General features: G+C 50.1%; 6 protein-coding genes across 6 annotated transcripts; 1 reads left to right on the forward strand and 5 right to left on the reverse strand.

Annotated features, from left to right (window-relative positions):
- Window positions 1-1,221: 1,221 nt before the first annotated feature.
- Window positions 1,222-2,469, reverse strand: TGME49_300080 (hypothetical protein; the record flags this gene model as incomplete). The annotated part of the gene is made up of 3 exons (XM_018782382.1): window positions 1,222-1,505; window positions 1,887-1,917; window positions 1,993-2,469. One exon carries the CDS (start codon window positions 2,467-2,469, stop codon window positions 2,014-2,016), a length of 456 nt encoding a protein of 151 aa, XP_018635198.1. The 3' UTR covers window positions 1,222-1,505; window positions 1,887-1,917; window positions 1,993-2,013.
- A 55-nt stretch (window positions 2,470-2,524) lies between these two features.
- TGME49_300070 (hypothetical protein) lies at window positions 2,525-4,800 on the forward strand (the record flags this gene model as incomplete). The annotated part of the gene is made up of 2 exons (XM_002371689.2): window positions 2,525-3,658; window positions 4,036-4,800. The coding sequence occupies exons 1-2, from the start codon at window positions 2,771-2,773 to the stop codon at window positions 4,798-4,800; spliced, it is 1,653 nt and encodes a 550-aa protein (XP_002371730.2). The 5' UTR covers window positions 2,525-2,770.
- Window positions 4,801-6,029: 1,229 nt separating this feature from the next.
- Window positions 6,030-8,822, reverse strand: TGME49_300060 (signal peptidase subunit protein). The gene is made up of 2 exons (XM_002371688.2): window positions 7,318-8,822; window positions 6,030-6,904 (listed from the first exon to the last, which is right to left on the reverse strand). Exons 1-2 carry the CDS (start codon window positions 7,483-7,485, stop codon window positions 6,545-6,547), a joined length of 528 nt encoding a protein of 175 aa, XP_002371729.1. The 5' UTR covers window positions 7,486-8,822; the 3' UTR covers window positions 6,030-6,544.
- A 1,028-nt stretch (window positions 8,823-9,850) lies between these two features.
- On the reverse strand, window positions 9,851-17,775 carry TGME49_300055 (hypothetical protein). Its single transcript, XM_018782381.1, has 7 exons — window positions 15,523-17,775; window positions 14,354-14,563; window positions 14,045-14,089; window positions 13,231-13,362; window positions 12,451-12,495; window positions 11,866-11,925; window positions 9,851-11,488 (listed from the first exon to the last, which is right to left on the reverse strand). Exons 2-7 carry the CDS (start codon window positions 14,384-14,386, stop codon window positions 11,216-11,218), a joined length of 588 nt encoding a protein of 195 aa, XP_018635199.1. The 5' UTR covers window positions 14,387-14,563; window positions 15,523-17,775; the 3' UTR covers window positions 9,851-11,215.
- Window positions 15,231-19,969, reverse strand: TGME49_300052 (hypothetical protein; the record flags this gene model as incomplete). The annotated part of the gene is made up of 5 exons (XM_018782380.1): window positions 15,231-15,866; window positions 16,175-18,602; window positions 19,060-19,170; window positions 19,644-19,664; window positions 19,943-19,969. The coding sequence occupies 4 exons, from the start codon at window positions 19,967-19,969 to the stop codon at window positions 18,450-18,452; spliced, it is 312 nt and encodes a 103-aa protein (XP_018635200.1). The 3' UTR covers window positions 15,231-15,866; window positions 16,175-18,449.
- Window positions 19,970-20,037: 68 nt separating this feature from the next.
- Window positions 20,038-23,818, reverse strand: TGME49_300048 (hypothetical protein; the record flags this gene model as incomplete). Its single annotated transcript, XM_018782379.1, has 3 exons — window positions 21,563-23,818; window positions 20,601-20,939; window positions 20,038-20,081 (listed from the first exon to the last, which is right to left on the reverse strand). The coding sequence occupies exons 1-3, from the start codon at window positions 22,056-22,058 to the stop codon at window positions 20,038-20,040; spliced, it is 879 nt and encodes a 292-aa protein (XP_018635201.1). The 5' UTR covers window positions 22,059-23,818.
- Between the last annotated feature and the right edge of the window lie 2,701 nt (window positions 23,819-26,519).

Genomic DNA, 26,519 nt, shown 5'->3' on the forward strand with positions numbered 1-26,519 from the left:
CAATGCTGCTGGGTACCAGTTTTACTCCTACAGCCGACGTAGCAGTGGTTACTTTTAGGAACGCACTGGCGCCTTGGGGTGTGTAGAAATGTGGTCACAGTGGGCCGCGCTGTGCTGCCGTCCATTGGGTATTTCCACTCGTTGTTTGCGTCTTATATGCATACCAGATGCTCCCTTTCCGCTTATTGAGACTAAAATTCTGTTCTGCTAGCTCAGGACTTCTTCCTGTTCAAAATATAGAGACGGAATTTCCCGAAAGGTCCGCTCCTATGTATACGTGTAGGTCGAGCAGCAGTGGTGCCTAGTCCGTGAGTTTCGGTCTGTGCTGAAATTCACTGAGGCGTGTATTCAATTGAACCCCCTCTTCAAGATTTGCAAACCGAGGCATTCGCCGGAGCCACTCGCCACATGTCTCTGGGTAAAGCGTATGGCTGTGAGGTGTCGTTCTCAGAGAACAAGGAAGCATATGCCATTTATCTAGTTTTCGCACAAGCAGGAAGGTGAGAAAGAAATTGATGATACTGGCAGTCCTCTCTGCGCAACGCTTCCCGGCTCCCAGGCAAGGTGTTGCTTTTAGCGGCACCTTGCTGTGTGCGCGAGCCTCCTGGTTTTACAGCCGTGTTTCGCAATTCGAAGACAGAGCATAGAGCTGCACTTGCTCTTGTTTGCTCACCTGTGTGGTGGCTGAGCAGCTGCTTGCGGAATTGAGCTATGCTTAGTTCTTATCATGCTTTTTTACTCGAACGGCCACAAGGGCAATGGTGTGGAAACCAGTAAAACCCCGTGGGATAGGAGTCGATGAGAATCCTTATTGGAATTCTTACGTTTGTAACAGCGAGAGAAAACGTGCATTTGATGGTGGTTTCAATTCCCGAGCCCAGTGGCAGATTCTGTCGATCCGAAATCTTGGACTTCCGTACATGCCGAGGCGCTGCGGACATCACCCGACACAAGTCCACATCCAGGAAACCAGCGGGTGCACATTAATTTGTTTCAGGTTCGCTATAAGTGAAAATTCTTTACCTCCCCTTTTTTCCTAACTGCGTCAGAAGTTCTTCATTTCCCTCAGTCGCTGCGTGTGCATTTCTTTTGGCTGTCGATTCCCCTCCAGTTTACCCCAGGTGCTCTGTGGTCGTTGGGGCACGATCTCACCTGAACGCCGCTGCTCCACTACGAAATATTTTTCATGAATGCACCTGGTGCGGACTGCAATTGACAAAAGTGCTACGCAAGCTTGGACTCTAGCGGTCTGGCCAGTTTTTGCTTCCCAAAAAGAAGGGAAAAACGCCGAGTGATACAGAGGTAAGCTCCAAGTGGCCTAGGAAACACAAGCACGTAAAAAACGCCTAGTGGGGGGCCCCAGCGAGACGAGAGCCCACTTCTCAGGAGCACAAATAAAAGACACAACAAAATAAATTCAACATTCTCGGGTGCTTCTTTTTGAGAAAGGCGAAAACGCTGAAGCTCTGGTCAATTGTGAACGTCTCTGAAGTTGCCGGGGAATGCTGAGCAGAACAGGTGCTCATCCGCTTGTCCCAGTCTTCAAAAACACGTGAAATCTCACATAGTCTACTTCGCTAACATCAACTCTCTTTCAAATAAACATCATAATCTGAATTTTCAGAAAGCGGGGTACAATTCTGCAAATAACACGGTCCTGCTTGCGAGCTGGCACGTGAGACAATTTGCTGATCGACAAGTTCGTAAGTACTCACTTGTAGTAATGGTAATCATGGAAATCGTTTCCTCGTAGCTTTCGCACAATATGTCCCAAGAAAATTGCATTGCTGACCATTCTTCAAACCAAAGTGCTGAGTCTCGATGCAAGTGCATACGACTCGGCAGTGGTCTAGGCGCGTGGGAACGTACGTAATCGTTGAGCTCACATCGCAAGACTACGATTGCCATGCTTTGGGTCTTTCAGTTGAAAACACGCATGATTTTTCTCTGCGTACGCAAACGAGAAGGTGCGGTCGATGCTGTGCAACCTACCGTTGATGGAGTGTTTTGCACTCATCTTCTGATCTTTATTTGCTGCTGCTGAGGAACAACCGGAGCCTTTCTCTGGAATGTCGCTTCGCATTGGCTTAAAACCCAACATCGCGTAATTATCGATCCTCTTAACAGACCTCCTCTTTGCGCCCCGGTGGGCTTAGGGAAGGTACTGAAAGCATGCATATTTACGCATACGAAAAAAGTACGGACATGTACGCCGTCTAGAGTCAGCTGCCCCATCTGGGTGGGAATTTGCCCATACAGAAGGCATTGACACTCAGAAAGAAAGCTTGGCTTACGTGATAATCCGAAGCATCGTTCATGCACCTTCTCTTCGACAGTTCCAGAGCGCTGAGCGTGAAAAAAGGCATTTCTGACGCTAACCGAAAATCTCAAGGTCTGCTGCCTCTCCGCAACACGAGCTGTTAGTACAGTGCGCCTGTCGGAGGCAAACAAGAACGACTGATTATCCATGGAAATTTTACCTACATATTCTCAAAAGGCCAGAAAGAACTGTGGTTTCACATGGCTATCAAGCGTCATCGGCCCAGGAGTGTCCTGGAGTAACTTGCCGTGCCCAGAGTGTAGAATCTCAGCAGAAGTACCAGGGAACACCACAACGAACTGGAACCATCTTCGCTTGCTCGAGAGTGTAGGCGTTCCCCTTTTGTTGGCGCGTTTTCTTAGGTCAACACGTCTGGATCCATTTTTTCACATAGCGTGCTATGCCACTCTTGCATCATGCTTCTGACTCACAAGAACAGGCTTTGCCCGTATGGCCGGTCTCCTACCCTCATATTATTCGATCGCATCATTTTTAGGCTCGTATCAAATCACTGTGTTCATCATGGACGCTGGGGTCACCCCCGAGTATTTGCATGATCCTACGCCTCCGGAAACGTCTCAGCCTGCCACCGAACATTGTCCACCAACATTTCAATCGCTTTCGCTGCCACTACTGCTGGAAGGGTCCATCAAGCGACCGGCAATGTGCAGAACAGCAGAGGACCTGGCGCCTTTGTCATCGCTTGCTTCACCTCAACGTCGCACCCTTTCACGAAAACGACGGCGTCCAGCCGACTCTTTTCACGCACAGTGCGAAAGTTTCGCTACCTTGTCAGAACCCAGCACGTGTCCTTCAGCAATGGTTTCAACGCAGGCGCAAGGTGAACCGCGTTCAGAAACCGACGAGCGCGCTACCGTCTGGTTTAACTCAGAAACCAACGAGGTAGATTCGCGACAGGTCTCCGGCCACAGGACGACATGCTTCACTTCTGCTAACGTCGTTGCCAGGCTAGGATGCCCCAGCATGTTGACTGCGGAGTCCTCCGAGGGGCCTGTATCTAACGACAATCAACAGCAATTAACGCGGTTCTTCCCTCAGTTTGTAGATACCCTAGCGACAAGCGCCCTGACAACAGAGTCGCAGCGAATCCTCACTGAGGCCTGTCCAGACTTAGTGTTCGGAGAAGGCAGCTCTCCCGCCGTTGCGGCGTTGCCCTCTGATAACACCCGCTCTGAAGCCACAGCAACATGGGAAGAGAACGGAGAGGCGGCTGCATGGGGATGCGGCTACTGCACTGAATCTGAGACTGCACCGACTGCTCCGTGGGCATTACGGCCTCGTGATGTGGAGGGGAGCGATGGGGATACTTCTCATCAGGTGAGAGAATTCGAATTTTGCGACAAGAGGCAGTTCCAGCTACTATAGGAAATCAGATTGAATTATCAGCATACAGTGCTGTGTGTGCTGTCAATCGCGTGTGCAACGGTACCACATGCCGCCGCACGAACACCTGACATTCCTGTTCTGGATGTGGAAAGAGGCGGGAGTGATGTTTTGGAAATGATAAGTCAAGAGGCTTCCCGATTGTCTCGGATAATCTCAAGACTCGAGCTGGGTACTGTATAACATGCCTTTCCTGCTCTTTAACGTTGAAAGATCATCTGGCACTGCTCTGCGTTTTTCAGTACGTCCGGAGTATCTCATCTCACACACGTGCATTTGTCTTTGGGTGCCACAACGTCTCTTTGTTTCAGGCTGTGCAAAGCCTTCTTGTTCCGCTAGAATTCTTGCCACCCTGGCCTCTTGATTCAGAGCTGCCAGAAACGTCTGCAGACCATACTCTGGCTACCGAGGCAGTCTCGTACGACGAAGACACCCGCTCGACGGGAGGCAGAAATGGAGACGCCTCAGCTCTGGTTGAGCACCAAATAGATCTTTTTGATCAGGAAAAAACAGCCGCTGTTGGGTCGTCCCTTCCACAGACGCCATCCGCCTCTGCGGCACTGGGTTCAGAGTTACACCTGAGAAATCTTTTGGCGTTTATCACTCCAGTATTGTCAGCTCTCGCTGCAGCTCTGGCGGCGCCCTGCGTTTCCGCGACAGGACTGGAGGCAGCGCCGTTCCCGGGGCTTCCCGGCCCATCGGTCTCTTCGTGTGACATAGAACTTTCTCAGAAAGCGATTCGCTTGATATTCCGTGATCTACAACATGTCTGCCTGCCATTGCTTACCAACACTCTTTCCATGTCACCTGCTGAAGCAGAGTATGTGTCAACTGCTCTGAAGCGCCACGCGGATATGATCGAAAGTGTGACTTCCGCGCCACTTCCACAGATAAACTGCATCAGCCCCTATGGCTTCAGCCTTCTCTTCTGGCCGTATCTCTCCATCTTCAAAAAGTGCCTCATTGACTGTGTCATGCCGTCCTCCCTCTCGAAATTCGAGCAAATTCGCTTGCTTCTTCTTGTATGCAATACCCCCGAGCCTCCCGGTGCCCCGGGCGCAACTGCATATCTCTAATCTTCAGTGGCTTCACGTGAGTGTGTCCGAGGAGGCCTTCTCAGGAAAAAGCCTCTGGTGCCGTATCAAATTTGACCGACCCTATCAGCAAGTGCGGACCGCCCCGAACTTGCGAAGAAGTACCGTGTCTTTCCCGATGATTCTCTGAATTATGAAGCTGGACTGCGGCGGCAGCACAAGCATAGCAACAATTCAGTAGCTTTTTGACAGTGGTCAGGCGGAAACTTTGGGGCTTTTAGAACGCGATTATGGCACTACCATAAGTAACCGAGATGATAATGCTCCCCCGCTTGACTTCGCTTACGCAACACGTGAAACAAAACACCCATTCTCACGGTGTTCGCACGTCGCGTCAGCACGTGAAATCATGTAGATTCTTCCTCGATTCATGTTCTGTCCCATATCGCAGTTTGCAGACTACAGATGCGACTCTACTTAAGTCGTTACGCTACAAGACGTCGCGCAGAATGTAAAAAAGAAAATTACTGTGAATCAGCCCTCTACACCACTGACCACAGCACCTGTCACAGTTGATCGTTTGACGGCAGCAACAGCGAGCCTGCATGCAAGAAGTCGCAAGTTATCTATGGCGTCAGTTTGATTTAGGACGGCTGTCGTTGTATCTTCACCAGCTACATTCGTATCTTTGTCGGGAAACCAATGAACGTGCAAAAAGTGCTTTCAGTGGAAGTGTGAGCGAGAACGCTACCCGAGGTTTACACGGAGGTTGGTAGGTAGCAGAAGGTCCCGATGCAGCAGGCAGGTGTGGTAAGTGAGAAGAGAGTATTCGGCGACCAGCAATAGAAAGTTTTTACTACCATTGAACGATGCTTAAGAAACGCAGAGCACTCATCATGGAAGGGACATCTAGATTTCGCTAATCGTCACCAACGAGAAGCGCTTCCCACGTTCGGGTACGACCGGCTCGACTTATGTGACCCTCTGATCCACTCTCCTCAGACTATCGCAACGACCACCGCATTTCTATCACCACCATGATTGGTCCACGCGTATGTGCATGTTGTTACGCTCAATACCACTTCCGGACTCGGTAAATACAATTACAGAGTTGTTATCCATTTCTGTTCTGTGCTTCGCAGTGGATCGGGGGCGAGTTTGCTCGCAGCACTAAGGCAGGGTGTGATGGGACTTCCGCTCCTAGGCCGCAGCGGACTGATGTGAGAATTTGGGTGGCGGGCATACTGAAGAGGAGGGTTTCTTTGTGATTACCGTTTCGCTTGAACAGTGTCCGGATTTCGTCTTCGAAAAATCACAGAGTTGCCTTACACTCAATCGTTTACCGAGGCACGTAGACGGCGCAGGGACGGATGCAGAATAACCTCTGCATCCAGAAGATAAGCTCGGGCAGAACAGCAGAAATTCGACATTTGTCCGAAACTGGTGTGTTTACCTCCACAATGCTTGAAGAACGTTGGCATACCACTGAAACCCCAAAATGAACTTTTTTTTGTTGCGCCGTACAGTGCGGTGACAGACGCTTGCCTTCACGGTCAGGCCAGTGGTTCCCGTTACATGAGAGGCTCCGCCCTCTGTTTTCCTTGTTTATGCCCTTCCATGGTTGCTCCCTCAAAGTGCTTTGTTGTTCCATGCGTTTATCCGAATTTTTTTTACAGCGAGCGGGAAAGCCTGTTCCGCCGTGCGGTGTCTTTTCGCGACCGTCTGTTTGGAGACCTACTAGTCTCTTTACCGAACTCAGTAGCCGGCCTGTTCTGTTTCCTGTGCTTTAGTTGCCTTTGGCATACCGAAAATACGAGGACGGCAGAGTGTACGTGGAAGAGGCGACGTGGCCACTTTTGATGACCCCGACAACCGGGTGATACGCGTACTCGAGAGCGACAGTGACCGTGCGGTTTCGGAGACTGCGGCCGTTGTCTCTCAGAGGGTACTTGTTTATAACGCCCTCGAAATCTATTATGGCATCATCGGGGTCGGTGATGATGCGATCCCAGACAATCACTTCGTTGCGCGGGTTCTTCGGCGTCTCGTACCTGACAATGACGTAAACGAAAAGCTGCTGCGTGTTCCAATTGAAGCAACTGGTCAGGTCTGCCTGGATATTCAGCGCCACCTGTGCTTGCTCGCCCTACACACAGCGCAGAAGACACGCAATGCAAAACAGCATGACATATATGTGAATCATGATCCCACTATGACATGTTCACAACGACACTAGGTTTCGGGGTGATCAACACTGGCACTTACCAGAAAGTACACGCCCTAACAGCCGTAGACCACGCTGTTCTTTCAAAACAAATCCAGCCGGCACCCAAATGATCGGCCGCCGGAATTCCAGATTCAACTCCCCATTCCACCGTCTGACTATTCCCTCCAACATTTCTTCGATAAATTGAGCAGCTCCATTCGTGCTCCTCACGTATACCTGAGCCACAGGTACTCGGCACGGTCTGCCGCAGTTTCACCCATGTACGACGACTTTATCGCTCTGGAAAATTTCAAACCACTCGTCTTTTTCGCAATTCCTCTTTTCTGGCTTACTTGGAGTGCATTGTTGACTCCGAACTCATACACTTCGGCGATCGACACTTTTCCCGTTGGGTCTGCCTGAAACAGATACGTCGAAAAGTGGTTTCCCACTGCCGCCAAGGCGAGTGCTGCTAGAAGGGTGCAGACGACTGCATTTCCGCGATTCAAATACGTATCCATCCTCGCGAAAGTGCATGCAAAAAGACGTGCACAGCACGGGAGCGCAACGCGTCAGAGCAGAGACCGTTCGGCAAGACACGCTAAGCGACACGTTCCCGTCCTCCACAGGCTCCTGGCGTGGATGCCTCGGGAATCCGTGCTCAAGAGGTTGGCACTGAAAAAGGTGCAGAGCTGCCTTGCTTCTGTGGAACTCTAAGAAAAAGCAGCTGACCAGAAAAACGAGAGGAAGCACTCTTTTGCAAACAACGTTAGGTTCAAAAAGGGTGAGAGCTCCACGGGCAAAACCCGACGAAAAAGGACGGAACGCGGGAAAAGAAACGTTCGAACGAAGCCGCAAAGAAAATGAGTTCTTTGCTTAAGTGCAAAAATCAAAGACTGAAAGAAGTGCGGGAGCATCAAAACGCGCGACGCGGTCACTGCCCCGGTGAAGTGACACTGAGACAGCACTCCTGAGAGTCTCACAAAGCGCTTGCCGGATATCCGCAGGCGAATCGGTACCAGTGAGATACAGAAAGATGGGGTAAGGAGCTATTGTGTTCAGCTGTTTCGCTGAAATCCGACTTTGTCGAGGAGACAGACGCTACCCAAGAGTTTGCCCACCTGGGCGCAGGGACAGTGAACTCGGTTCCTGGTGTCTTGTGGGCAAATGCGACCCGGAAAGGCGTACCAGGAAAGAAGGGCGGCTTCGCCCACAGCATCTGTTTACCGGGAGAGAAAACAGCTTAGGCAGCCCCTCTCTGCTGGCATATTCAGCTACTGCCGTGCTTCACACTTCGTACAGCCTGTATGGGCACCAAACCGTTTTTCAGGAACGTGATGCTTCGCGACAACCGAGTCTCTGAATAGAACCAGGAACCGAAGGCGGCTCCAAAGCTTCGCGTGTCTCCGTAGTGGAGAAAAAAGCTCTCACGAGACACCGTGGGACGCGGGAGAAAAACGTACTGGGGGCCGGGTAAACAGCGCAAGTTGGAGACGTGCACAGACGACCTAAACCGGAGCTCGGAAACTATCCCCGCGTCTTTTCAGATTCCGCTCCTGCTGTCTCACATTTCTTCCTTTCGCCTGGCGGAATATTCCGATTGGGGCACCAGTATCTAGTACAGATTTCAGAGAGGAGGAGCACGGCAATTGTCAGTCCCACGGGGGAAGCAATGATGAACCACACAAAACCGCGTCCAGAAGCTCTCCCAAGAACGAAAACAAACGAAGCATAGTATATGCTCGAAAAACGGAAATTGGCAGCGAATACACACCGAAGCGGTAAATGCGTCTTGGCAGAGAGAAAACCGCTAGAGAGGGCATGTGACAATTGCGGAAAGTGTCTAGCACAGGACGAACAGCATTCCTGCATGCATCGAACTGCTGCAGATGCTTTTTTGTGCTGCAGATGCGACAGCAGTCGTCCCCGGGTCACCGTAATTTCAGATGCATCTACAAACAGACTGGAAATAGCTTATTTCATTTCTACCTTCTCGAGACAAAGGAATCCCCTCTCCTGCCATCAGAGAAAGGTAAGAGTGGAAGAAGACAGCGCAGCCTTTACGGGGATTCGCCGACTGCTGTGCAGTGAGTGAGGTAGAGTAGTTGGGTCACACAGCCCAGAGAAAAAAAGTCTGGCGAGAACATTGGCTCGCATAGCCAAACTCGACTCCTGAAACTTTCAGTTTGAACGAGAGGGGCGCTTCTGGCAGAGAAGCGGAAGATGGACGGTGATTTGTTATACGGGTCCGGTATCCTCCTACAGAAGGCGCCACGGAAGACTAGGAAAACATCCCCTGTCGCGCTTGTAAGAACTCGATCTTCGTATCGGGAATAGTTCAGGCACTTGGCCTTCTTCATCGAGAAATATTGAATCAGCAATGCTGGTCCGCTTCAGGAGACCTGCTTAGACATTCAGGGAAGAACGACGCAGATGTTGCTGTAACACCGTTTCGACCTAGAAGTGGCAAACGACTCCGGGCGCGTGTATGCTGGCAGACTGTCAATTGTTCCTTGTGTCGGCGCTCTCAATTCACACAACACCAGATTCTCGTCTCGGTTCACATCGTTGGGCGCACCGGATTTGCAGCCATGACCAAGGCATCGACGTGTTGAAAAGGCTACGTCGGATGAATGTTGAATTCGTTTATGGCAACCTAACTGTATCTAGGGGTGTGGCTTTGTCTTCTACGGAAGGCAAAGAAAAGTGGAAAAAGTTTGAATCATTCGAGGTCCTCCCCTCTGCCGTGCCAAGCCGCCCAGCAGCGGCTAAGTTTTCTGGTGCTTAACGACATCGTGTTTGCAATCCTCTTTTGCTAATGAAAATCCCTCGTACGTTACCACTCAGCCGTGAGACACCATACACACCCGCACAAGCGGTGCATTCTGGGGTATGCGTCGCTGTCAGGCACGGTCGTCTTCATGCATCAGAACTAATTTCCCCGGTGGATTTCTGGCCAGTGAGTTATGCTTGTTGGTGAGTTAAATTGAAAACCCGTTAACGTAACTTCACACGGCTGTTGTTCACACCAGGTACTGCATGTGTCTGCTCAGAAATTCTCTGTGGCACGAAGCCTGCTTTTGGACCAAAACCCTGGGCATAATGCCCTGAAGCGTCGTTGTAACTACCGCGTAGTAGTACAACACAGTACAGAAAAAGTGACACCCTGTTGTCTTGCGCATCCAGCGACTCGTCTTTAACGGTCTCAACAAATTCACCAATACCACAATCGCTCTTGCTTTGCCAGGCTTCAACAGCGGTTCCGGTTGGGTAACCGGACGGCTCCGGGGCACTGTGACTTCCCAGACATACGACAGCTCTCAGGCCTTACCATCCTTGAAGGGACACTGCAGGTGACAAAAGAAAAGGGTCTAGGGTGTCACTGCAAATAGGTTTCCTCGATACCCGATATGAATCCCAGGCTTGTCTCGTTGGCGTCACAGTTCTCACAGTTCTATTAAGGAAAAAACAAGGCCGCTATCAGTGTGCTTCGTTTAGCCAACTTAAAACACGGACAACTTGATCACATGTTGAAAAGACGGAAAAGAATGGCATTCGGCACATACGCGAGGCGGCCTGCTTTGAAGGTTACAAACGGACGGACATTCGATTTCCCCCCCCCCCCCCCCCCACTGAAAGACTGGTCACTCGACTGTTTCGGAATTCTTGGCTTCTGCCTCTCGAACGGATGAGACAATGAACCAAACTCCGGTGCCGCAGCTCCGTTCGTTGGATCACTACAATTTTCTGGTATCTTGCAGCTCTTGCAGGGACTCAGTGATACGGTGCAGTGCCTTGTTACACGGCCACTGTGTACCAGATGCCACCGCTCTACCAACTCGTGCACTTCACATCTTCCACTCACTGAGAGCAGAACTCCCGAGCTACCCACATTCGACCGTTTGAAGCACGACTTCATTCCCCTTCCAACTACGACAAATAACAAAATATGAAGCTGTCGTTCTGGGCATCTCACTCAAAGGATATCATCTGTTGCAACACGCGGCACTGACGTTTGCTTGTCAAAACAGTTTGATGTGCCTTGCTACCGTCCCTCGCAACCCAAAACCCTCGTTTCACACGACTGAAAATTTGGCGGTTATCTTGTTCTCTGCCTTCTTCTGAAGCTTGCTTCCTCCTTCATATTCGCTCATCACTCTTCCATTCCTTTGTTGTTCCCTTCCTCACCGCCATCCCGCTAAGTCGACGGTGCCGGCGAGGGTTTTAACTCCAGTTCAGGTGGCGTCTTCTTCACTCGTTTCGCTTTTTGAGAGACGAGGGAGCTCGTCGAAAACGCTGAGGTGTATGCGGAGCAGGCTTACCGTCAGTCCCACCATCCGCTGTAGATGACTCGGACCCTGACCGAGCGAGTTTTCGACTAGACCGCCCTCTACGTTTATATGCTGTTTGTACACCTTTGCGCTTGCTCGAAGACCTTTTTCTCATTTTGTAAAGGACCATTCCAGCCACTATGGTAAGAAATAAAGCAATTCCGCCGATCAGAATTATCCGGGTCACACTGGTCTGGAAGAAAAGCAAGAGTACAGGTACACGCTACACGCACGTGTCCTCCCGCAAGCTGAGCTAATATCCAAAGAAGACAGATTCAGTTAAGTATGTAAGACACTATGCAACCGTCACTTACAGATGCGGATAAGCAGCAATTTAAATCGCGGTACCTATGTCTGCAGAGTCGTTACATCCATCTCAACGACAGAGGAGGGCGACTAAGTTTTTCGACTAAATACACAGAAATGCATTTTTCGAGTGCGTTTCCTGTTCATAAAAGATTTATTTAATCAACGCTACTGTATTTGCAACGCGTCGAAACACCGCTGAGGCCGTCACGCTATGAGATCTTGGTCGGCGACTAAAACAAAGTCACCTCTTACAGAGCTTACCCCGCCATCCCCTGACACCGTGCGTCTTCGCCGTGGTCGTAAAGCACCCGCGGTAGTCTCCTACAGTAACAGGACATCAACACAACAGAGGAAAGTTTGTTTTTCTAGCGATGGGCCTTTTGTGTCTCGCGCAAGAGGCACTGCGGTCCAACTGCGCCGTCTGTAACTGTGAGCTGCCGAGCATTACCGCGCATACTACACTGGCAACGACGGAGCACCCCACAGGACTGCTTAAGACAGCTAGAAGTGCTCGGTTTCGATATCCTACAACACTGAGGTTCTTCCACATCGGTCGTGTTCTAGCCACGCAACATGGAATGCAACTCGATCTTCTGAGATAACAACGACATACCCACCACCGACATTTGAGCAAGAGTTGCTGCTCAAAAAGTAAGAAACAGACTTTAACTAGTGCCCTGTAAGTCACCACCTGCGGTTACACAGTGAAATCCCAAATTACTAAATAGACGTTTTGGGCTCCTCAACAGTAAGCAGGCACCCGTCCATGCCGACACCGTTAAGCTTTCCCTGGTGCAAATTTCTCAAAACCACTATATGGTGCCAGTCGGAGAGGAAATATCTTACATGAAGTTGATGGGCAGCCTCGTGAGGTCGAGGAGTGTCTCTGCGCTGAAAGAACGCAAACATACAAGACGTTCGGCATCCTAAACAGGCACGAATCACAGCGAGGAACTGGGCAATATGGAGTCATCAGGAAGCCGCATGCAACCGAAATGTCTTCATAATTTCCACACAAGATGCCACGTTTGAATGCTTGTACTTGGGTAGGAGAACCGCTGAAACCAACCTTCGATCCTGCCTCCACTGCTGGTTTCCTCGCTCCATACAAACACGCACTGTGAGATTTACAAAACTTTTCGTGACTGCGTTTCCCGACTTGAGGTCCCGGAGAGTTCGAAGCAGAGTGCAACATGGAGACGACGCACACCCTGTGGACAACTCAAATACCCGAAGCTGTACGCTGTTCCCCTCTCTCTCACAAAATATCGAGTGTTCAGAAAGACCCCTTTGCTTTTGCGTATCGACGTGACAACACTTTGTGTCCCATGAAAATCATAATCGTCACTTCACCTTTCCCTTTTAGATAAGGAAATCTGACACTGCGCTCACGACAGGATATGGAACGTTTCTCGTAAATAACCACACACAGAAAGCAATTCCGCTACACACTACAATCCATTTCAATTCAGTTGAAACAACTGAGCTGACAAAATCAAACCTGCTGAATTCACGTATCAAAGTACTCAACTACGCGGTTGCGCAAATACAGCCAGATGTTCACACGAATACGCCTACTGTCAAAACTCCACGAGGAAAAGAAGACTGTTGATAAAGAGAACTTACTTCCTGAAGAAAACCGTGAAATAGAACAGAAACCACGTGATCACTCATATTTCCGAAGTACCCCATCACGGCAAATGTGCATCGCCGAAGTACCGGCGATATCGTGACTCTGGAGTGGCATGTCTCGAAAGTCTACCATGGCTCTATTTGGTGTTCGGCATTGGAGGCCGGCGTGGTGTTTTGAAGCAAAAGAAAATCTTCCACTAAGGTTGCCGACTTACTTCCCGCTAAAATTGATCGAGAAAAATATTTTACACGTGTCCCCGTATTTTTCTCATTCGGAAGCAGGCACACACCCCCTCATCACCAAAGCATCATGGCGATACAGACATTCCGAAGAAGACGCCTCCGTCTAGAGTCTGCGTCTGCATCCGCAGCTTGCACCTTTGACGGTAAACGGAGGAACAGCCAAGCCACCGCATCAGATCCCCATTCAACGGTTACGAGGCAACATACAGAACACAGTAGTGGGTCTATGCCATGATGCGTCGCGTGGAAACACCCCTTCGTTGCGAAAAGCAGGCCAGTGCCCCATGGCCACGGTCAAGCAACTCATATTTTTGGGAAAACGACGACATACCCATCATCCAGGTTTGAGCAGGAGCAACTGGGCACCACGTGAACCTCAAAATCTGGTCAGTGCTCTGCAAGCCGTCAACTGGTGTCAGGTAGTGTAAACTGGAGTTATGCTGGAAAGAACTTTTGGTTGTCAACAGAACACAGGGAACCGTACATGCCTGAAGCCGTCACAATTTCCTTAGTACAGCGTTCATAAAACATCTGCACAGCGCGTCTCGTGGCGGAGACAACCTACTTCGGGGACCTCGTCACCACTCGACGCATCGCGTTCTTGATATCTCTGAAAAAAGCATACAAGCGACACCTACGGCATCATCGCAAATAAGAACACTGAGTGAATGCGTTAAAAACGTCGTCGGAGAACAACATGCAGCTCAAATGCCTTCATCCTTTACGCACATGCTGTTGTGTGAGAATACGTCTGTCTCCCTGATAGCGAAAAAGGTGCATTGTCGACACCTTTCAATCCTGCTACCACCGCTGCTTTCCAGGATCTATGCAACCACGAACGCGAATAGTTATGACAGTTCGTAACTCCGCTTACCCTCTTAAAGGGAAGCAGCGTTCGAAGCAGCATGAATGCAAATGAGAAAAAAACACACACCGCTGGCCACCCGCAAACATCAAGCTGTATGCTGTTCCTTTGTCTTCCGCTCAATGTCGAACGATCAGCAACAGGCCGCCCTCATTCAGCACAGCAACAGAACAGTGTCTTTGTGGTTCAGAAAAAACACAACCGTGCACTTACCCGCCTCTGATCACATCAGAAAACCAGACAGTTCGCGCACGAGGGAATACAAAAGGTGTTCTATCTGTGACCTGGGGCAGGAGGCAATTTCGTTTCCTCGCTACAGTTCATTGCGGCCATTTTCAAACACCCTAGCTAAACACTGGACGACTGCTGCGTTTAGATACCTTGTTCCCTAACTACTTATTTATGCACAGATACCTACGTGCAAACGAATGCCTACATGCGAGTGCACAGCGGAACGAAATGGCAGTTGACAAAGATAACTTACTTCCTACGAAACAGCCCGGAACACGAGAGAGAAATCACGTCATGCGTAACTCCCAACTGACCAATCGCCGCAGAATTTTCACAACGACGCAGAGGTGCCAGCTGATTCGGAACTCAGGCATTTCAGAACATGTCATCATGGCTCTCTTCGAGTACTGGAGGCCGGCGTGGTGTTTTGAAGCAAAAGAAAATCTTCCACTAAGGTTGCCGACTTACTTCCCGCTAAAATTGATCGAGAAAAATATTTTACACGTGTCCCCGTATTTTTCTCATTCGGAAGCAGGCACACACCCCTCATCACCAAAGCATCATGGCGATACAGACATTCCGAAGAAGACGCCTCCGTCTAGAGTCTGCGTCTGCATCCACAGCTTGCACCTTTGACGGTAAACGGAGGAACAGCCAAGCCACCGCATCAGATCCCCATTCAACAGTTACGAGGCAACATACAGAACACAACAGCGACTCCATGCCTACATGCACCGTATCAGTTCATGACATGTCTTGAAGTCTTTGCATGTCCCGCCCGTAAAAAGACTACTCAAACACCACTTCGGCCACCTTAGGTGCGCTCACACATACACCTGAAAGTCCTATCAACATGATCGTTTGTTCGTTCGAGAAGGTAGGCGACGGAACTGCGCAGTTTCGTCACAACCTCGGGGTAGCATATGACAAGATGGATGAGACCTTACAACCTGTGTAACAGAACGACGAAACAATAACAGTCGTTGTACCAAGCAGACTGTGACGCGTGACACTTTTTTATCTATCTCTAAGTACTACGATTTCCTCTGCTACCAGCTCACAATGATAACGAGCGCCTCCACTGGACGATCCAAAAGATGGATTGACGACGTACTGTGGGAGACATCCAGAAGACGTCTACATAACTCGTGTGAAGACATCACCGTCAGCAGGCACCGGAGACGGGCGAGTCTTTGACACAATATACGGGGAAAAGCTCAGCGAAAACCATATGACTTGTAATCCGTGGACATACTTGCTGAAAGAGAAGAGCGAGCACCGCCAAGTCTGGCTATATGAGACCGGTGACGATTGGCAGCGTTGCATGCACCCAAACACACAACGAAGGATTCGCACTAACATACCACTTCCTGCACTTGCAGTGTGACCAGTATTCCCCGACAGAAACGACGTCACCACGTGAAAACTTATTCCCACATTGAAGCCACCGAAGTCTCTCCTACACAAATCAAATACTGCCTATAGAGCAAGCGACTCGCAAAGGGAGAAGTAAATGTGTAAGCACACACAGAACCAGAGTGGAGAACGAAGGGAACAGCGAATTGGTGGCTGTAAAGATATTTCACCCTCCGAACTCACTCGCTGGTGCCAATTTAGCGCCGCACAAAGGTGGATACATGAATTCGATTTCCGTTCACCGGAAACGGGAAACTCTGAGAGAGAAGGCTCGCACAACATCTCGCGGTTTCCTGTGAGTCACGTGGAGGAACCGGATCCTCCCGGGGTGCTTGCTTTCTGTTCTCAAACATGTCTTTCTCTGCCCTCCCTGTCACGAGTGAATGGCCTCGTGAGACGCCACCGTTTCTAGACGTCCTGCTCCTTTTTTTCCAGCCTCCCCAAACAGGACAAACGAGACTTCGGGTGCTACCGTGAAACTATTGACCAAAGACGAAATAGAGCCGCAGGAAACGAACGGTACTTACCAGCTGGGGACGAGCGACAGAAGAACGAAGCAAGCAACAGAGACATGACACTGGTGACAAAACGACGGTTGCAACCACCAAAAGTCAGTCGAACGATTGCCCGTGGCAATAAACGTCCTGCAGTACATTTGACTCATACAACACTTTCACCATACGATCGACGGCACTGCCACTTGTACCCACGAGCACAGTTTATTATCTGTTGCGTTTCAAACACTCTCCTCTGGCACAGTGATATTTTTTTCCGGGGTTAGGTGGAAAAAGCAAAAGCCCGTTGAATCGGGACAGAACCACTGGCAGTGCACAGCTTCCACTGAGTCGTGTAAGCAGCTAACCGTCGCAGAAAAAAATAAGGGTGAACCTCACCGAAAATAATTTCTTGCGCGACCTTACTTGCTGGAAACGAGGGATCGTCACCAGGAATGAAAACACAACAACGGCAACACATGATTCTTGGAGAGCGTGACTGTTTCTTGGTGTGTGCGGCACTTGGCAGACTCTTCAACGTATGTACCTACGCGCCCACGAAAGGACGCATGCACAGCAGGAACATACGTGTGGTTGCAAGTGCGCGTGCAGGAGTAGTTGCTCCTACATGTATACACACATAGACGCGCCACGAATTACTGTTGCCTGCCTATGCACGGAGGACACAATTCCATAACAAAAGGATAAGAATACCAACATATCGGTGTACCCGTGCTTCATGCGCGCTTCACTGTGCCTCTACACAAATTGCGAGCATATGACAACGAATCCAGTGGCATAACATACCTCCTAGATTAACAGTACAAAGGGCGAAGAAATAGATAGAACAGGTTTCACTACCGTCACCTTCCACCTCCTCTTTATATATATGTATATACAATTATCAGAGTTTACAAATTAAAAACGCTCTCTGGAATTGCGCGTCGTATTCTCTACCGGAGCGATAGTTGCTGAATATGGTTTTTTTTTTCTTACGGTCTGCTCCGTGTTTATTGGACAATACACATGAGTGACGATACAGACTGAAGATTCTAGAGAAGACACACATACCCGTTGGGCTTCTCAAGAGTCACCTCTTTATACAAGCTGTACAAACATCATGGCATTGCACTTTGGTACTCTCCTTCGTAGTGTTAGCGTGTACAGAATCCACGAATCGGATTCCAATATACGCTGAAACAGCCTGTGCTATCCATCTTGCCAGATGAGGCTTAACAGCGATGAAAGTGCACGCATGTGCAGTCTTCACTCCGAGCGAACTCACCAGCTGAAAACGAGGGGGGGAGATTAAAAGACAAGGAAAAAACAAGGAGAAATCAGAGAGCTTCGGCAGCTACATAGACGCGCAATGCTAAAAACACAGAATGAAACAGACGCGCGCATGAGGCCTCCACAAAGAACGGTGAGCAAGACGAACAACAACTAGCATAAGAGAAAGTAAATCGAAAAGCGGAATCAGGCACACTGATATTAGAAGATGAATCTAGCAAACTCTTGTTCGCCGTTTCCCTGGTTTCCCCGACGGTTTGGTGAAGCTTCGTTCCACCGTGCAAGCTTCCTCTGTTAGCCGCTCCTCACTGTTTTTGTAGCCCCCCTGTCTCGGGATTCAAGACCGGCACAACACGTAGAACACCATTCATTTCTTCCCACGTTTGCCGTTAGCCTATTGTGTGAAGAGTAGCAATTCCATCCCCTGGGAAAGACACGGACAAAACACGCCTATTGTCCCAGTGGCTAGACTTTCGTTAACACTTTCCAGAAACCCCCTGCAAGGCCATGCTTCACGAAAACGCTGCCGCCTATCTTCTACGGACTTACTTTCTGCGGATCAAGGTCCGATCATTACAGAGACTGCTATAGGTCGTAGGGTGCGGAAGGACAAGGCAGCGTGTCTAACCTCACGCACGACGAAGAGACGTACAGGTACAACGAGGAAAAGGGACTCAGTGAAAGGCGAGAAGACCAAAACCAATGGGACCGAAAACGGCAAAAAACTTTAGCCAACTGGCAAGTCTCAAAGAACAACAATTTAACGGGTGAGCAGGTAAAACCGGCACTAGACGACCGAACATTTCTCTACGGGGGCGTTTACAGACCTGTAGGGACACATCAGCACATGAACATATGCATGTCTCCATATGCGTATGTGCCCAGACAGATGCGTTGCAACACCTTCTCAGATATATATGCATGCTGAGACCTACGTGTATCTCAGATGATGCTGAAGGAGCTATGCTGGTACACGCTAACGCTGATTGATACCACTCTGCACCCATGTATCGAGGAAGCGACACATTGTAGAGAGATACACCCGCAGGCACACGAAACCGATGCGCATTTGGGGACGGTGGATACCCTCGTTTCCCAACAACCAGGGGTTTTCTACGGGTTGCAGACAAAAAGCGAAAAACACTGGATATGTGACGAGCAGAAACATAGACTCAATTGATTCAGCACCGGATTACGCGAAGAAAAGGGACCGATGATTCTACAGCAATCCTTGGAAAAGAAAGTCATATTTGACATTCACGCCCTAAAAGAAACACCCTTTACCTGTTTGGCCGGGTCTACAACTATGGGACGACGCTGTGGGACGCGGGTCAGGTCCCCGCCGTCACCCGCCTTTTGAGGGTCTCCTGCATCCGTTGTTTCTTGTGCTCTCCACTGTTTAATTGGTAGTTGAAACCGAACAGAAAAAGCACACGCTGAACCTCTGTGCATCTCCCTCGCGCTTGTTCGTGCAAAAATCCTGCTCATGCTCACTATCCCCTTGTCACGATCCAGCTCCGCCCAGTCCACTGTAGTGTTGTGCATTTTCGCTTTCGGAATTCCTGCCCTTCACATCTTCCCTTTCCTTCTCCTCCATTCGAACCTTGCTGCATGCTGCCATTTCCGACCCTCGTCACTCTGGCACCCGCTCGTACATCGAGACAACAGCAGCTAGGGACACGATATGGAAGAAGGCGACTAACGGGACTTCCCAACACGTGAACCAGCCCACATATCCGTCTAAAATAAACTTGCAGAGTATCGGTGTAATCTTCTAACTGCATTTTGGCGCTTGACTGGTCACGAATGAGAACATGTACAGACGATGGAGAAACACGGGTGAAGCGGAGAACCCCCGAGGAACCTACTCTCTTCGATTTTGAGCCACCCTTTGGACGAGAAGAGATAAGCAGGGACGCAGCAGTGATACTCTTAGGCACCAGAACGAGACAAAAAGCTCTACACCATGTAAACTTGACAAACAACTCTAGCGGTGAGGCCACATGCTGGAACTCTCCTGTCATCCCAAACCTTGGACACACCCTCATCATGGGATATGGCAAAAGGAGGCATAGCTGTATTTGCCACACTTCGGTATTTTCTTCTGTATGCCCAGTTGTTTCTCTAGTCTCTCTGAGATGCGCACGAAACCCCACCAGCGACCTACTGTCTCACAGAGTATGATAGAATACATGGAACCGAAAAGGAAACTTCAGTCTTCACACAGCACAGGAGCTCCCCCCATCTACTGACTGACATTTTCTACACTGTGTCGAATCGACCAAAGAAGACCCACCTACCAACTTCTAAAATAAACAAAAACAGGAGACAAAACAAAGTTTTTTCATTCGTTCAAAAACATCTCGCCAGTTCCCCTCAACTCCTCTTATTCAGGTCCCGATTCCCTCCGGCTCTTCGTAGCAAAGATGTGTTATATCCTCTATGCGCCTGTGTGCGTCTATAACACACCTTCCTGTTAACAAATCATAGTGGAGCCCCCTAATAGGTTCCACAAAAGTATGGTATGAAGTCAAAACTCTCATCGGTGGCGACTCAAGAAAAGACGCTCTGGTGTTAGCAAGAAGTCACCGGCGAGGCGACGCGTCTTTCGGTTTTACCGGAACGAGGTAGCTTGAGTAAGTTCTATCTATGATGAACGAGAGGAGACTGTCCACCATGATGCCTTTCAAGTATGCCGATTGTGTCTTGTCAGCGTCGCCCGTGACTTTGGTCTCAAATGCCACGAAATGCAGACGACCACGGTTGCGGAAGTGAAAACGAAACCCGATGCTGGTACAGAGAGCAACGCGTCTCCCCAAACTCACCGGGTTGTTCGCTTCTCACATTCTCTGGTCCTCCGGAACCTTCCGTCCCTTTCTTTCGGTGACGTGACCTGCGACGTGACGTCTGAACGGATCCTAACACTCCAGAGCCTATCATCGGTTTTCCCCCGCGTTCTCGGGATGGGTCGCTGAACGGGGGTCCACCTGTAACGGAGTACGGTGCCAAAACCTTCCAGGGTTCTGGGAAGCCTGATGGGTCTACAAATATAAATGGCGCTCCCTCTGCTCCTCCACCTTCTTTTTCTTCAGGCCACGGTGTGTCTATTGCCTCTAGTATTGCCGCGACATCCGCTGCCGCCATTTCTTCTCGCAGCCTCAGTGCTGATTCAACAGAGAGGTCGAAATCGAGAACAATGCCAGTTGACCACGCGAGTGCAGATTCGGTTCGTATCGCTCTTGCATCGATCAATAAAATACAGTTGTGATGGACTTGCTAGAGACGAAAACGGAGATACGGGCTTCAGAAGTCCGCACGCGAGTGGATCCACGCGCGGCAGACTTTGACTGCAACAAAAGGATCTACATGGTACTGCACGGGGACATGCACGCCATGGTAGCAACAGGCAGCCCTCACCCTCTGTGGAATTATTTACTTCCGTTTCCAAGTTGAGAATGTCTCAGAACAACCCCGCAAACTACACAATCACGCCAAACACCAGACTTCCCTAAAGGCTGCTTCTTTCAAAACCTCGAACTATCGTCGAACTATCATGTCCCTCGTGTTCCTCTTTGATCTCATGCTCCTGAGGGAAACCGCCTCCGCTGAAAGCTTCCTCTCGCCAGTCTCCCTCATGCGGAGGACGAGTGAAGAAGGGATCACACTTGTGCTAACAAGGCGTATACGTTCACAACTCCCAACTCGTGCGATCAACTGTAATTTCAGAGTGAGGCGCAAACATTTTTCCGTCTGGGCCTGCGAAACAGCACACATGTAGCTGACACACCTGCTCTGCGTTGCTCTTCGATGACCGCGTCCTGAAGAGGTCGTGGCAATCGCCAGTCTGTAGGAACTGCAGTCTGAGGTGGGTGTGACGGGTCTGGACCCATGGCCCCCCCGTTTCCCGAAGCAGCGTCGGGAAGCGTCTGGCTGCCTGGTGACCCGCCACCCTGCCCGTGGTCACCGTCACCATGTTGACCGTTGGCTGAATTTCCATTGTTGGACGCACACGCAAAAGCGACTAAATACGAGAAGAAGAGGAAAAACACTAGAGAGAAAAACAATTCAGCTACCGGCCTCATAACGAGAACTGGGCGCCAGCTCACAGTAGCTCCAAACAGCTTCTCGATTCTTTCGGGACTTGTCAGTGGCTCGCTAGTGCAAACAGGTGGAGACCGCGAACACGTGACGGGGTAGACAGTCAGAAAGGAGAAACAAGAAGGAACAAAGAACGCTGTGTGACAACCTCGTACGCCTGGAACCCGTCTCGTGCCTGTAGCCATCGCGTACCGTAGTTTACCACACTCACGGTTGAACCAGAATCCAGTTTTACGTCAGAAGGCCGTAAAATAGAATAGAGTGGCTGAGACAAAGTACACGAACAGCGGGGCTTTGGAAAGGTCGTGCCGCTACACGAACTGCGTTTATTCCTGCAAATAACGCCCGCACGAGAGAGGACCGGAGAGAAGGCCGAACAGAGGCACCAGAGACGCGGCACAGGAGCCACCCTCAGTGCTTGCGCAAGAGTGCGTAAAAATACAGGTCGGTAATGCTACGCTTCCGCTTCCCAGGTCGCCTCATACACATTACATTGGCCAGCCACGGTGCACTGATTATCCAGATTGCGGGGGGGACAGAATGCCTCAATGTCGAACGTGGCGTTCCATTGCGAGGCGGTATCTCTCAGAGATGAGCCATGACAAGATGAAGCTGGCCTCAATTGACAGGAACTTATCAATCGTTGCCCGCACCACCCGTTCTCTGTAGAACATACCCCTTCTAACTTAGTGCTGCATTCTTCTCTTAAACATCGGGTTGGGGTACTACAGGTCCCGAGTGCCCTCGCCTCACGGCCATGTCATGGGGTGTCTTTTTACGTTGACATGCCCTCCCATGGAACAGTGCCTGTCTAAAGTCAGTAAAGTGCCATCCGTTTCCTTCTGGCAGTCGAAATGTTAATAAACAACGACATGTTCACGCTGTTTGCTTCCACGACAGCCACATTCCCAGAATTCGCCTGCTGCTAGCCGCATAGTGACGTTGCTCTTGAAGCAGCCATGCGCTCTCTCACACGCTGGCAAGGCCGGTTCGGTTGCTCGTTCACAACCGCCAAGCATGCCCCAATGTCAACGTCAAAGCACCCTTCAGGAGGTGAGGGAGACCGGTATGGCACATATTTTGCCGTCGAAAGGGCGGGTCCGCTCTACTGCGTGTCTTCATCTTCCTTTTTCTCAATGTTGTGTTTTCGTTATGTCTGTCGATTTGGGTCGATGAGTCGTTCGGGTGATGCGTTCTCCTCCATGTAAGTCGCCTTGTTGATGGGCGTTCCAGTAGAGAAAAGATTCTTGTCCCGCTACATACGCGGACCCGTGGTTGCTTTTACGTAGGCCTTTAGAACGACTCTCTTTGTCCCGGCTGGTGGCTCTATCACTTGCGGAATGCTGGTCTGCCAAGAGTAGATGGTACACTGCCGCTGAGATGCTGTGAAAGCAGTCCGGGTAGGCACTGTGCACGCAAAAATTCAGTTAGTCCCTAGTACAGACGTCCCATGGGTAATCAGGTGACCGCAGATAGGGTCGTGAAATTGACGAACTGCGCTTCCACATTAAACGGGCGAACTGGGCGGCCATTCGTCGCGGTGACGGTAGTCGCACGGTGTCCGTACACCTCCGCTGCACACTTCGGGGGGTTCCCAACAACATCTTCTCCGTGATGACAAACAATGCAGTTTCTGTGTCTGTGCAGCTACCACGCGTTGGGCGGGATGAAGCAGCTCTAGAGATTTCGGCGATATCGCAGATCAACAGCTGAAGAGTGTATGACGGGGATGACGTCCGCACTTGGTGGTGAAACATTCTGAACTAACCGATCTAACATTGTATTTATTATGCAACACGCCATGTGTTGAAGACCAGCTTATGTCCCTCGATGCAACCTGTTTCCGCGAACACACACACCGTCACTGTTTGTGTGCACGTGAGGACTTGCGAGTGCGTGGCCACCGCTTGACGGAAACTCACTCATCAACTCTTTTCTACTTCCAGCCAAAATTCAGCCTTTCACAGCCAATATGTATTTCCCTATTCCCTGATGAAGAAGCCACAAGATGCACGCCCCCGTGAGCTGAACGCAGACGCCCACTACACAGGGGCGTGTCCGACGCGTGCACAGCAAGGTTTCAGTGTATCGTTTGAAGTTCAGAGAGCCAAATTAATGTTTAATCGAACAACGGGTACATAAAGAATTGTATAGCAGGCAACGTTTGTGCTAGGCGACTGAACAGGTGTCCAGGTGATGTGATGCGTAACACAGCTCCGATATGTCGCGATACATGGTGTTCCCTCTACAAACGACAACCGATACGACACGGCGTCGCTTCCAGTGCGAATGACAATGTTTCCGCGTAACGAGTTTCTGGACACAAAGGTACACGAAGACCAGCGATATATCTCAAGAAGCACAAACGCAGCGCCTATCCTTGTACAACAGCAGCCGGTCTCGAAAAGCTTGATCGGGATACGCCACTTTCTGTACTCTGGGAAACTTACAGTGATCAATGATGCTCCACCACAACCGTATTTCTGAGGTGTATCTGCTAGCCTTCCTCCCGTCAGTTCCATCTTCCCGTTTGAAATCTCCTGCTTAGGTCGAATTGCTCAGACACGGCCTTCACGTGCAGCCGGCGTGCCTGTCCACGAGAACTGCGTTTTTCCTCCTCGACTATTCTACAGCAGAAACACCCAAGTCTGGACTGAGCCACTACGACAGACGCGACTCGGGCCGGCACCATCAAAAAGTAGTGCTACGTGAACGCTACTTTTAGAGTTCTTTTGTGAACCGTGGTCTTTATGCTGCCTTTCTTTCAATGTTCAGCCTTTGAATTTCGGATTCGTTTCGCGGTAAGACAGGAAGGGCGCCGTTGTGTTTCTCCTAGTCACGTCGTCTGACGTTTTCATTGACGTGACCGTGACTGGGAACGGAGTGTATCGGCGACCTGGGTGACAGATTCTTTTACGGGCACCGGTCCGCCTGTGTGTCGACTAGTGTCTATGCGAGGTCGCAACTCACCCCTTCACACTTGATTTTGCTCACGAAATCCTCACCGACGACAGTTTCCACTTTTGCCGTGCATTTGCTGGCTAACTCAACGAAGAAGTGGACGATAAAAAACTGCCTCTCCCCCACTGTACACAAAAAGTAAGACCACCCGCTCACTTATCGGAAAAAGCCCTGCGTGCCACACGTCTTCCCCCGTACTAGGCATTGCGCAGCTCTCTCACGTGGCCAGCACCGGGACAGAGAAACAGCCTTTGTCTCTTCGGGATACAAAACACATCGTAAAAGCTGCACAGAGTGATCCTCTCGAGCAGCTTCCCGCGTTCCCTCCGTCTGTCTTTTGTGCAACAAAGGCGCACCACGTCCTTGTGTATGCCGTGCTTGTCCGATTCCCAGCTTCTCTTCCCAGTATTCCGGCCCGCCGTAAGATTCGCACATGGTGCCTATCACTTTAGGAAACTGCCGTGGTTTCTAGAGACGACGCTTGCTTGCCCACGGAAAATTCAGCAGCGCATGCAGTTGTTGTGCCACCTTCCATGCGCACCGAATGACGCAGTCGAGAGGAAGAAGAAAACAGTTTTGCCATCCTGAATCTCCCCTCCGAGTTTGTCTCGTGTCCGTTCCTTCGTAACGAACCGTGAGACACAGCGGTTCCCTTCTACAAAACAATGAGCCACGCATCGCACATTTTTTGCCTTTCCTCGAAACAACCCCGAAAAAAGGAAAACACCCGTCACCTATCTACATTTCACATAAGGATCTGATGTGCACGCAGGCAACTACACATATCTTCAGACACACATGAATAGATACAGATGCATATATATATATATATATATATATTGCAGTCGAATGCACAGGAGGAAACGAGGACGTGAAATTCTTGCACTGGAGTACAGCACCTTTCTTGTTTGGTTTTCGATGTTCGTTCTCGAGACGCAGGGATACGCCCTCTCAAGATCGCGAGGCCACAAAGTGTTCAGGTGCTGTCTCTGCCCTCTCGCGGTTTCTTTGCTTTCGTTGTGACTCTCTCGTCACCTCTGTCCTTCCGATAACTGAGGCTGTGACGAGAGATTACCGGACACAATTCGGCCTTCAAAATCCCAATCCGAACAACCCTCTTTCACCTCAGAAGTCGTGTCGTCGTGGACAAACACGAAGACAAATGCTGTTTCGTCTGATCTCACCAGACACGCCTTCGTCCTCTCTTCGATATTTGAGCAAAAGAAAGTACCGCACCTCGAATGCAAAACAATTCCAAAGAAAGCCAAACTGTCAAAAGCAAGCCACTCTTCCTGGCTGTTCAGGTCGAAGCGGAAAACCGAACTCCACACGGAAAAGCGGTTTTCTTTGTCTCTCGAGTGTAAATACACACGGCAATCTGGTCACCATCACAGGACAGGCCGTGTCGTCTGTGGAATACGAACTGTAAGTTTGTACATGCAAATTGCTATCTTTACACTTGGTTTTCTCCTGGCGAAAGCAAGCGGGATTCCTCTCTTCCGACGTTTCCCCGTCTGCGGGTTCCCCTACGTCCCCTTGCCCTTTTCTGCCGTCTCTGTCTCCCGATGTGGCGTTCTTCCCCCACGCTGCCACAGAAGAGACGCGCCCGAAAAACCTTCACGCTGGAAGCGAGGGAAAAAGGATCCTGAGCACCTTCGAAAAGATGTACGAGCTTCCCGAGACGT

The sequence above is a fragment of the Toxoplasma gondii genome, chromosome XII, assembly GCF_000006565.2.
Source record: "Toxoplasma gondii ME49 chromosome XII, whole genome shotgun sequence".
NCBI classification, from domain to species: domain Eukaryota; phylum Apicomplexa; class Conoidasida; order Eucoccidiorida; family Sarcocystidae; genus Toxoplasma; species Toxoplasma gondii.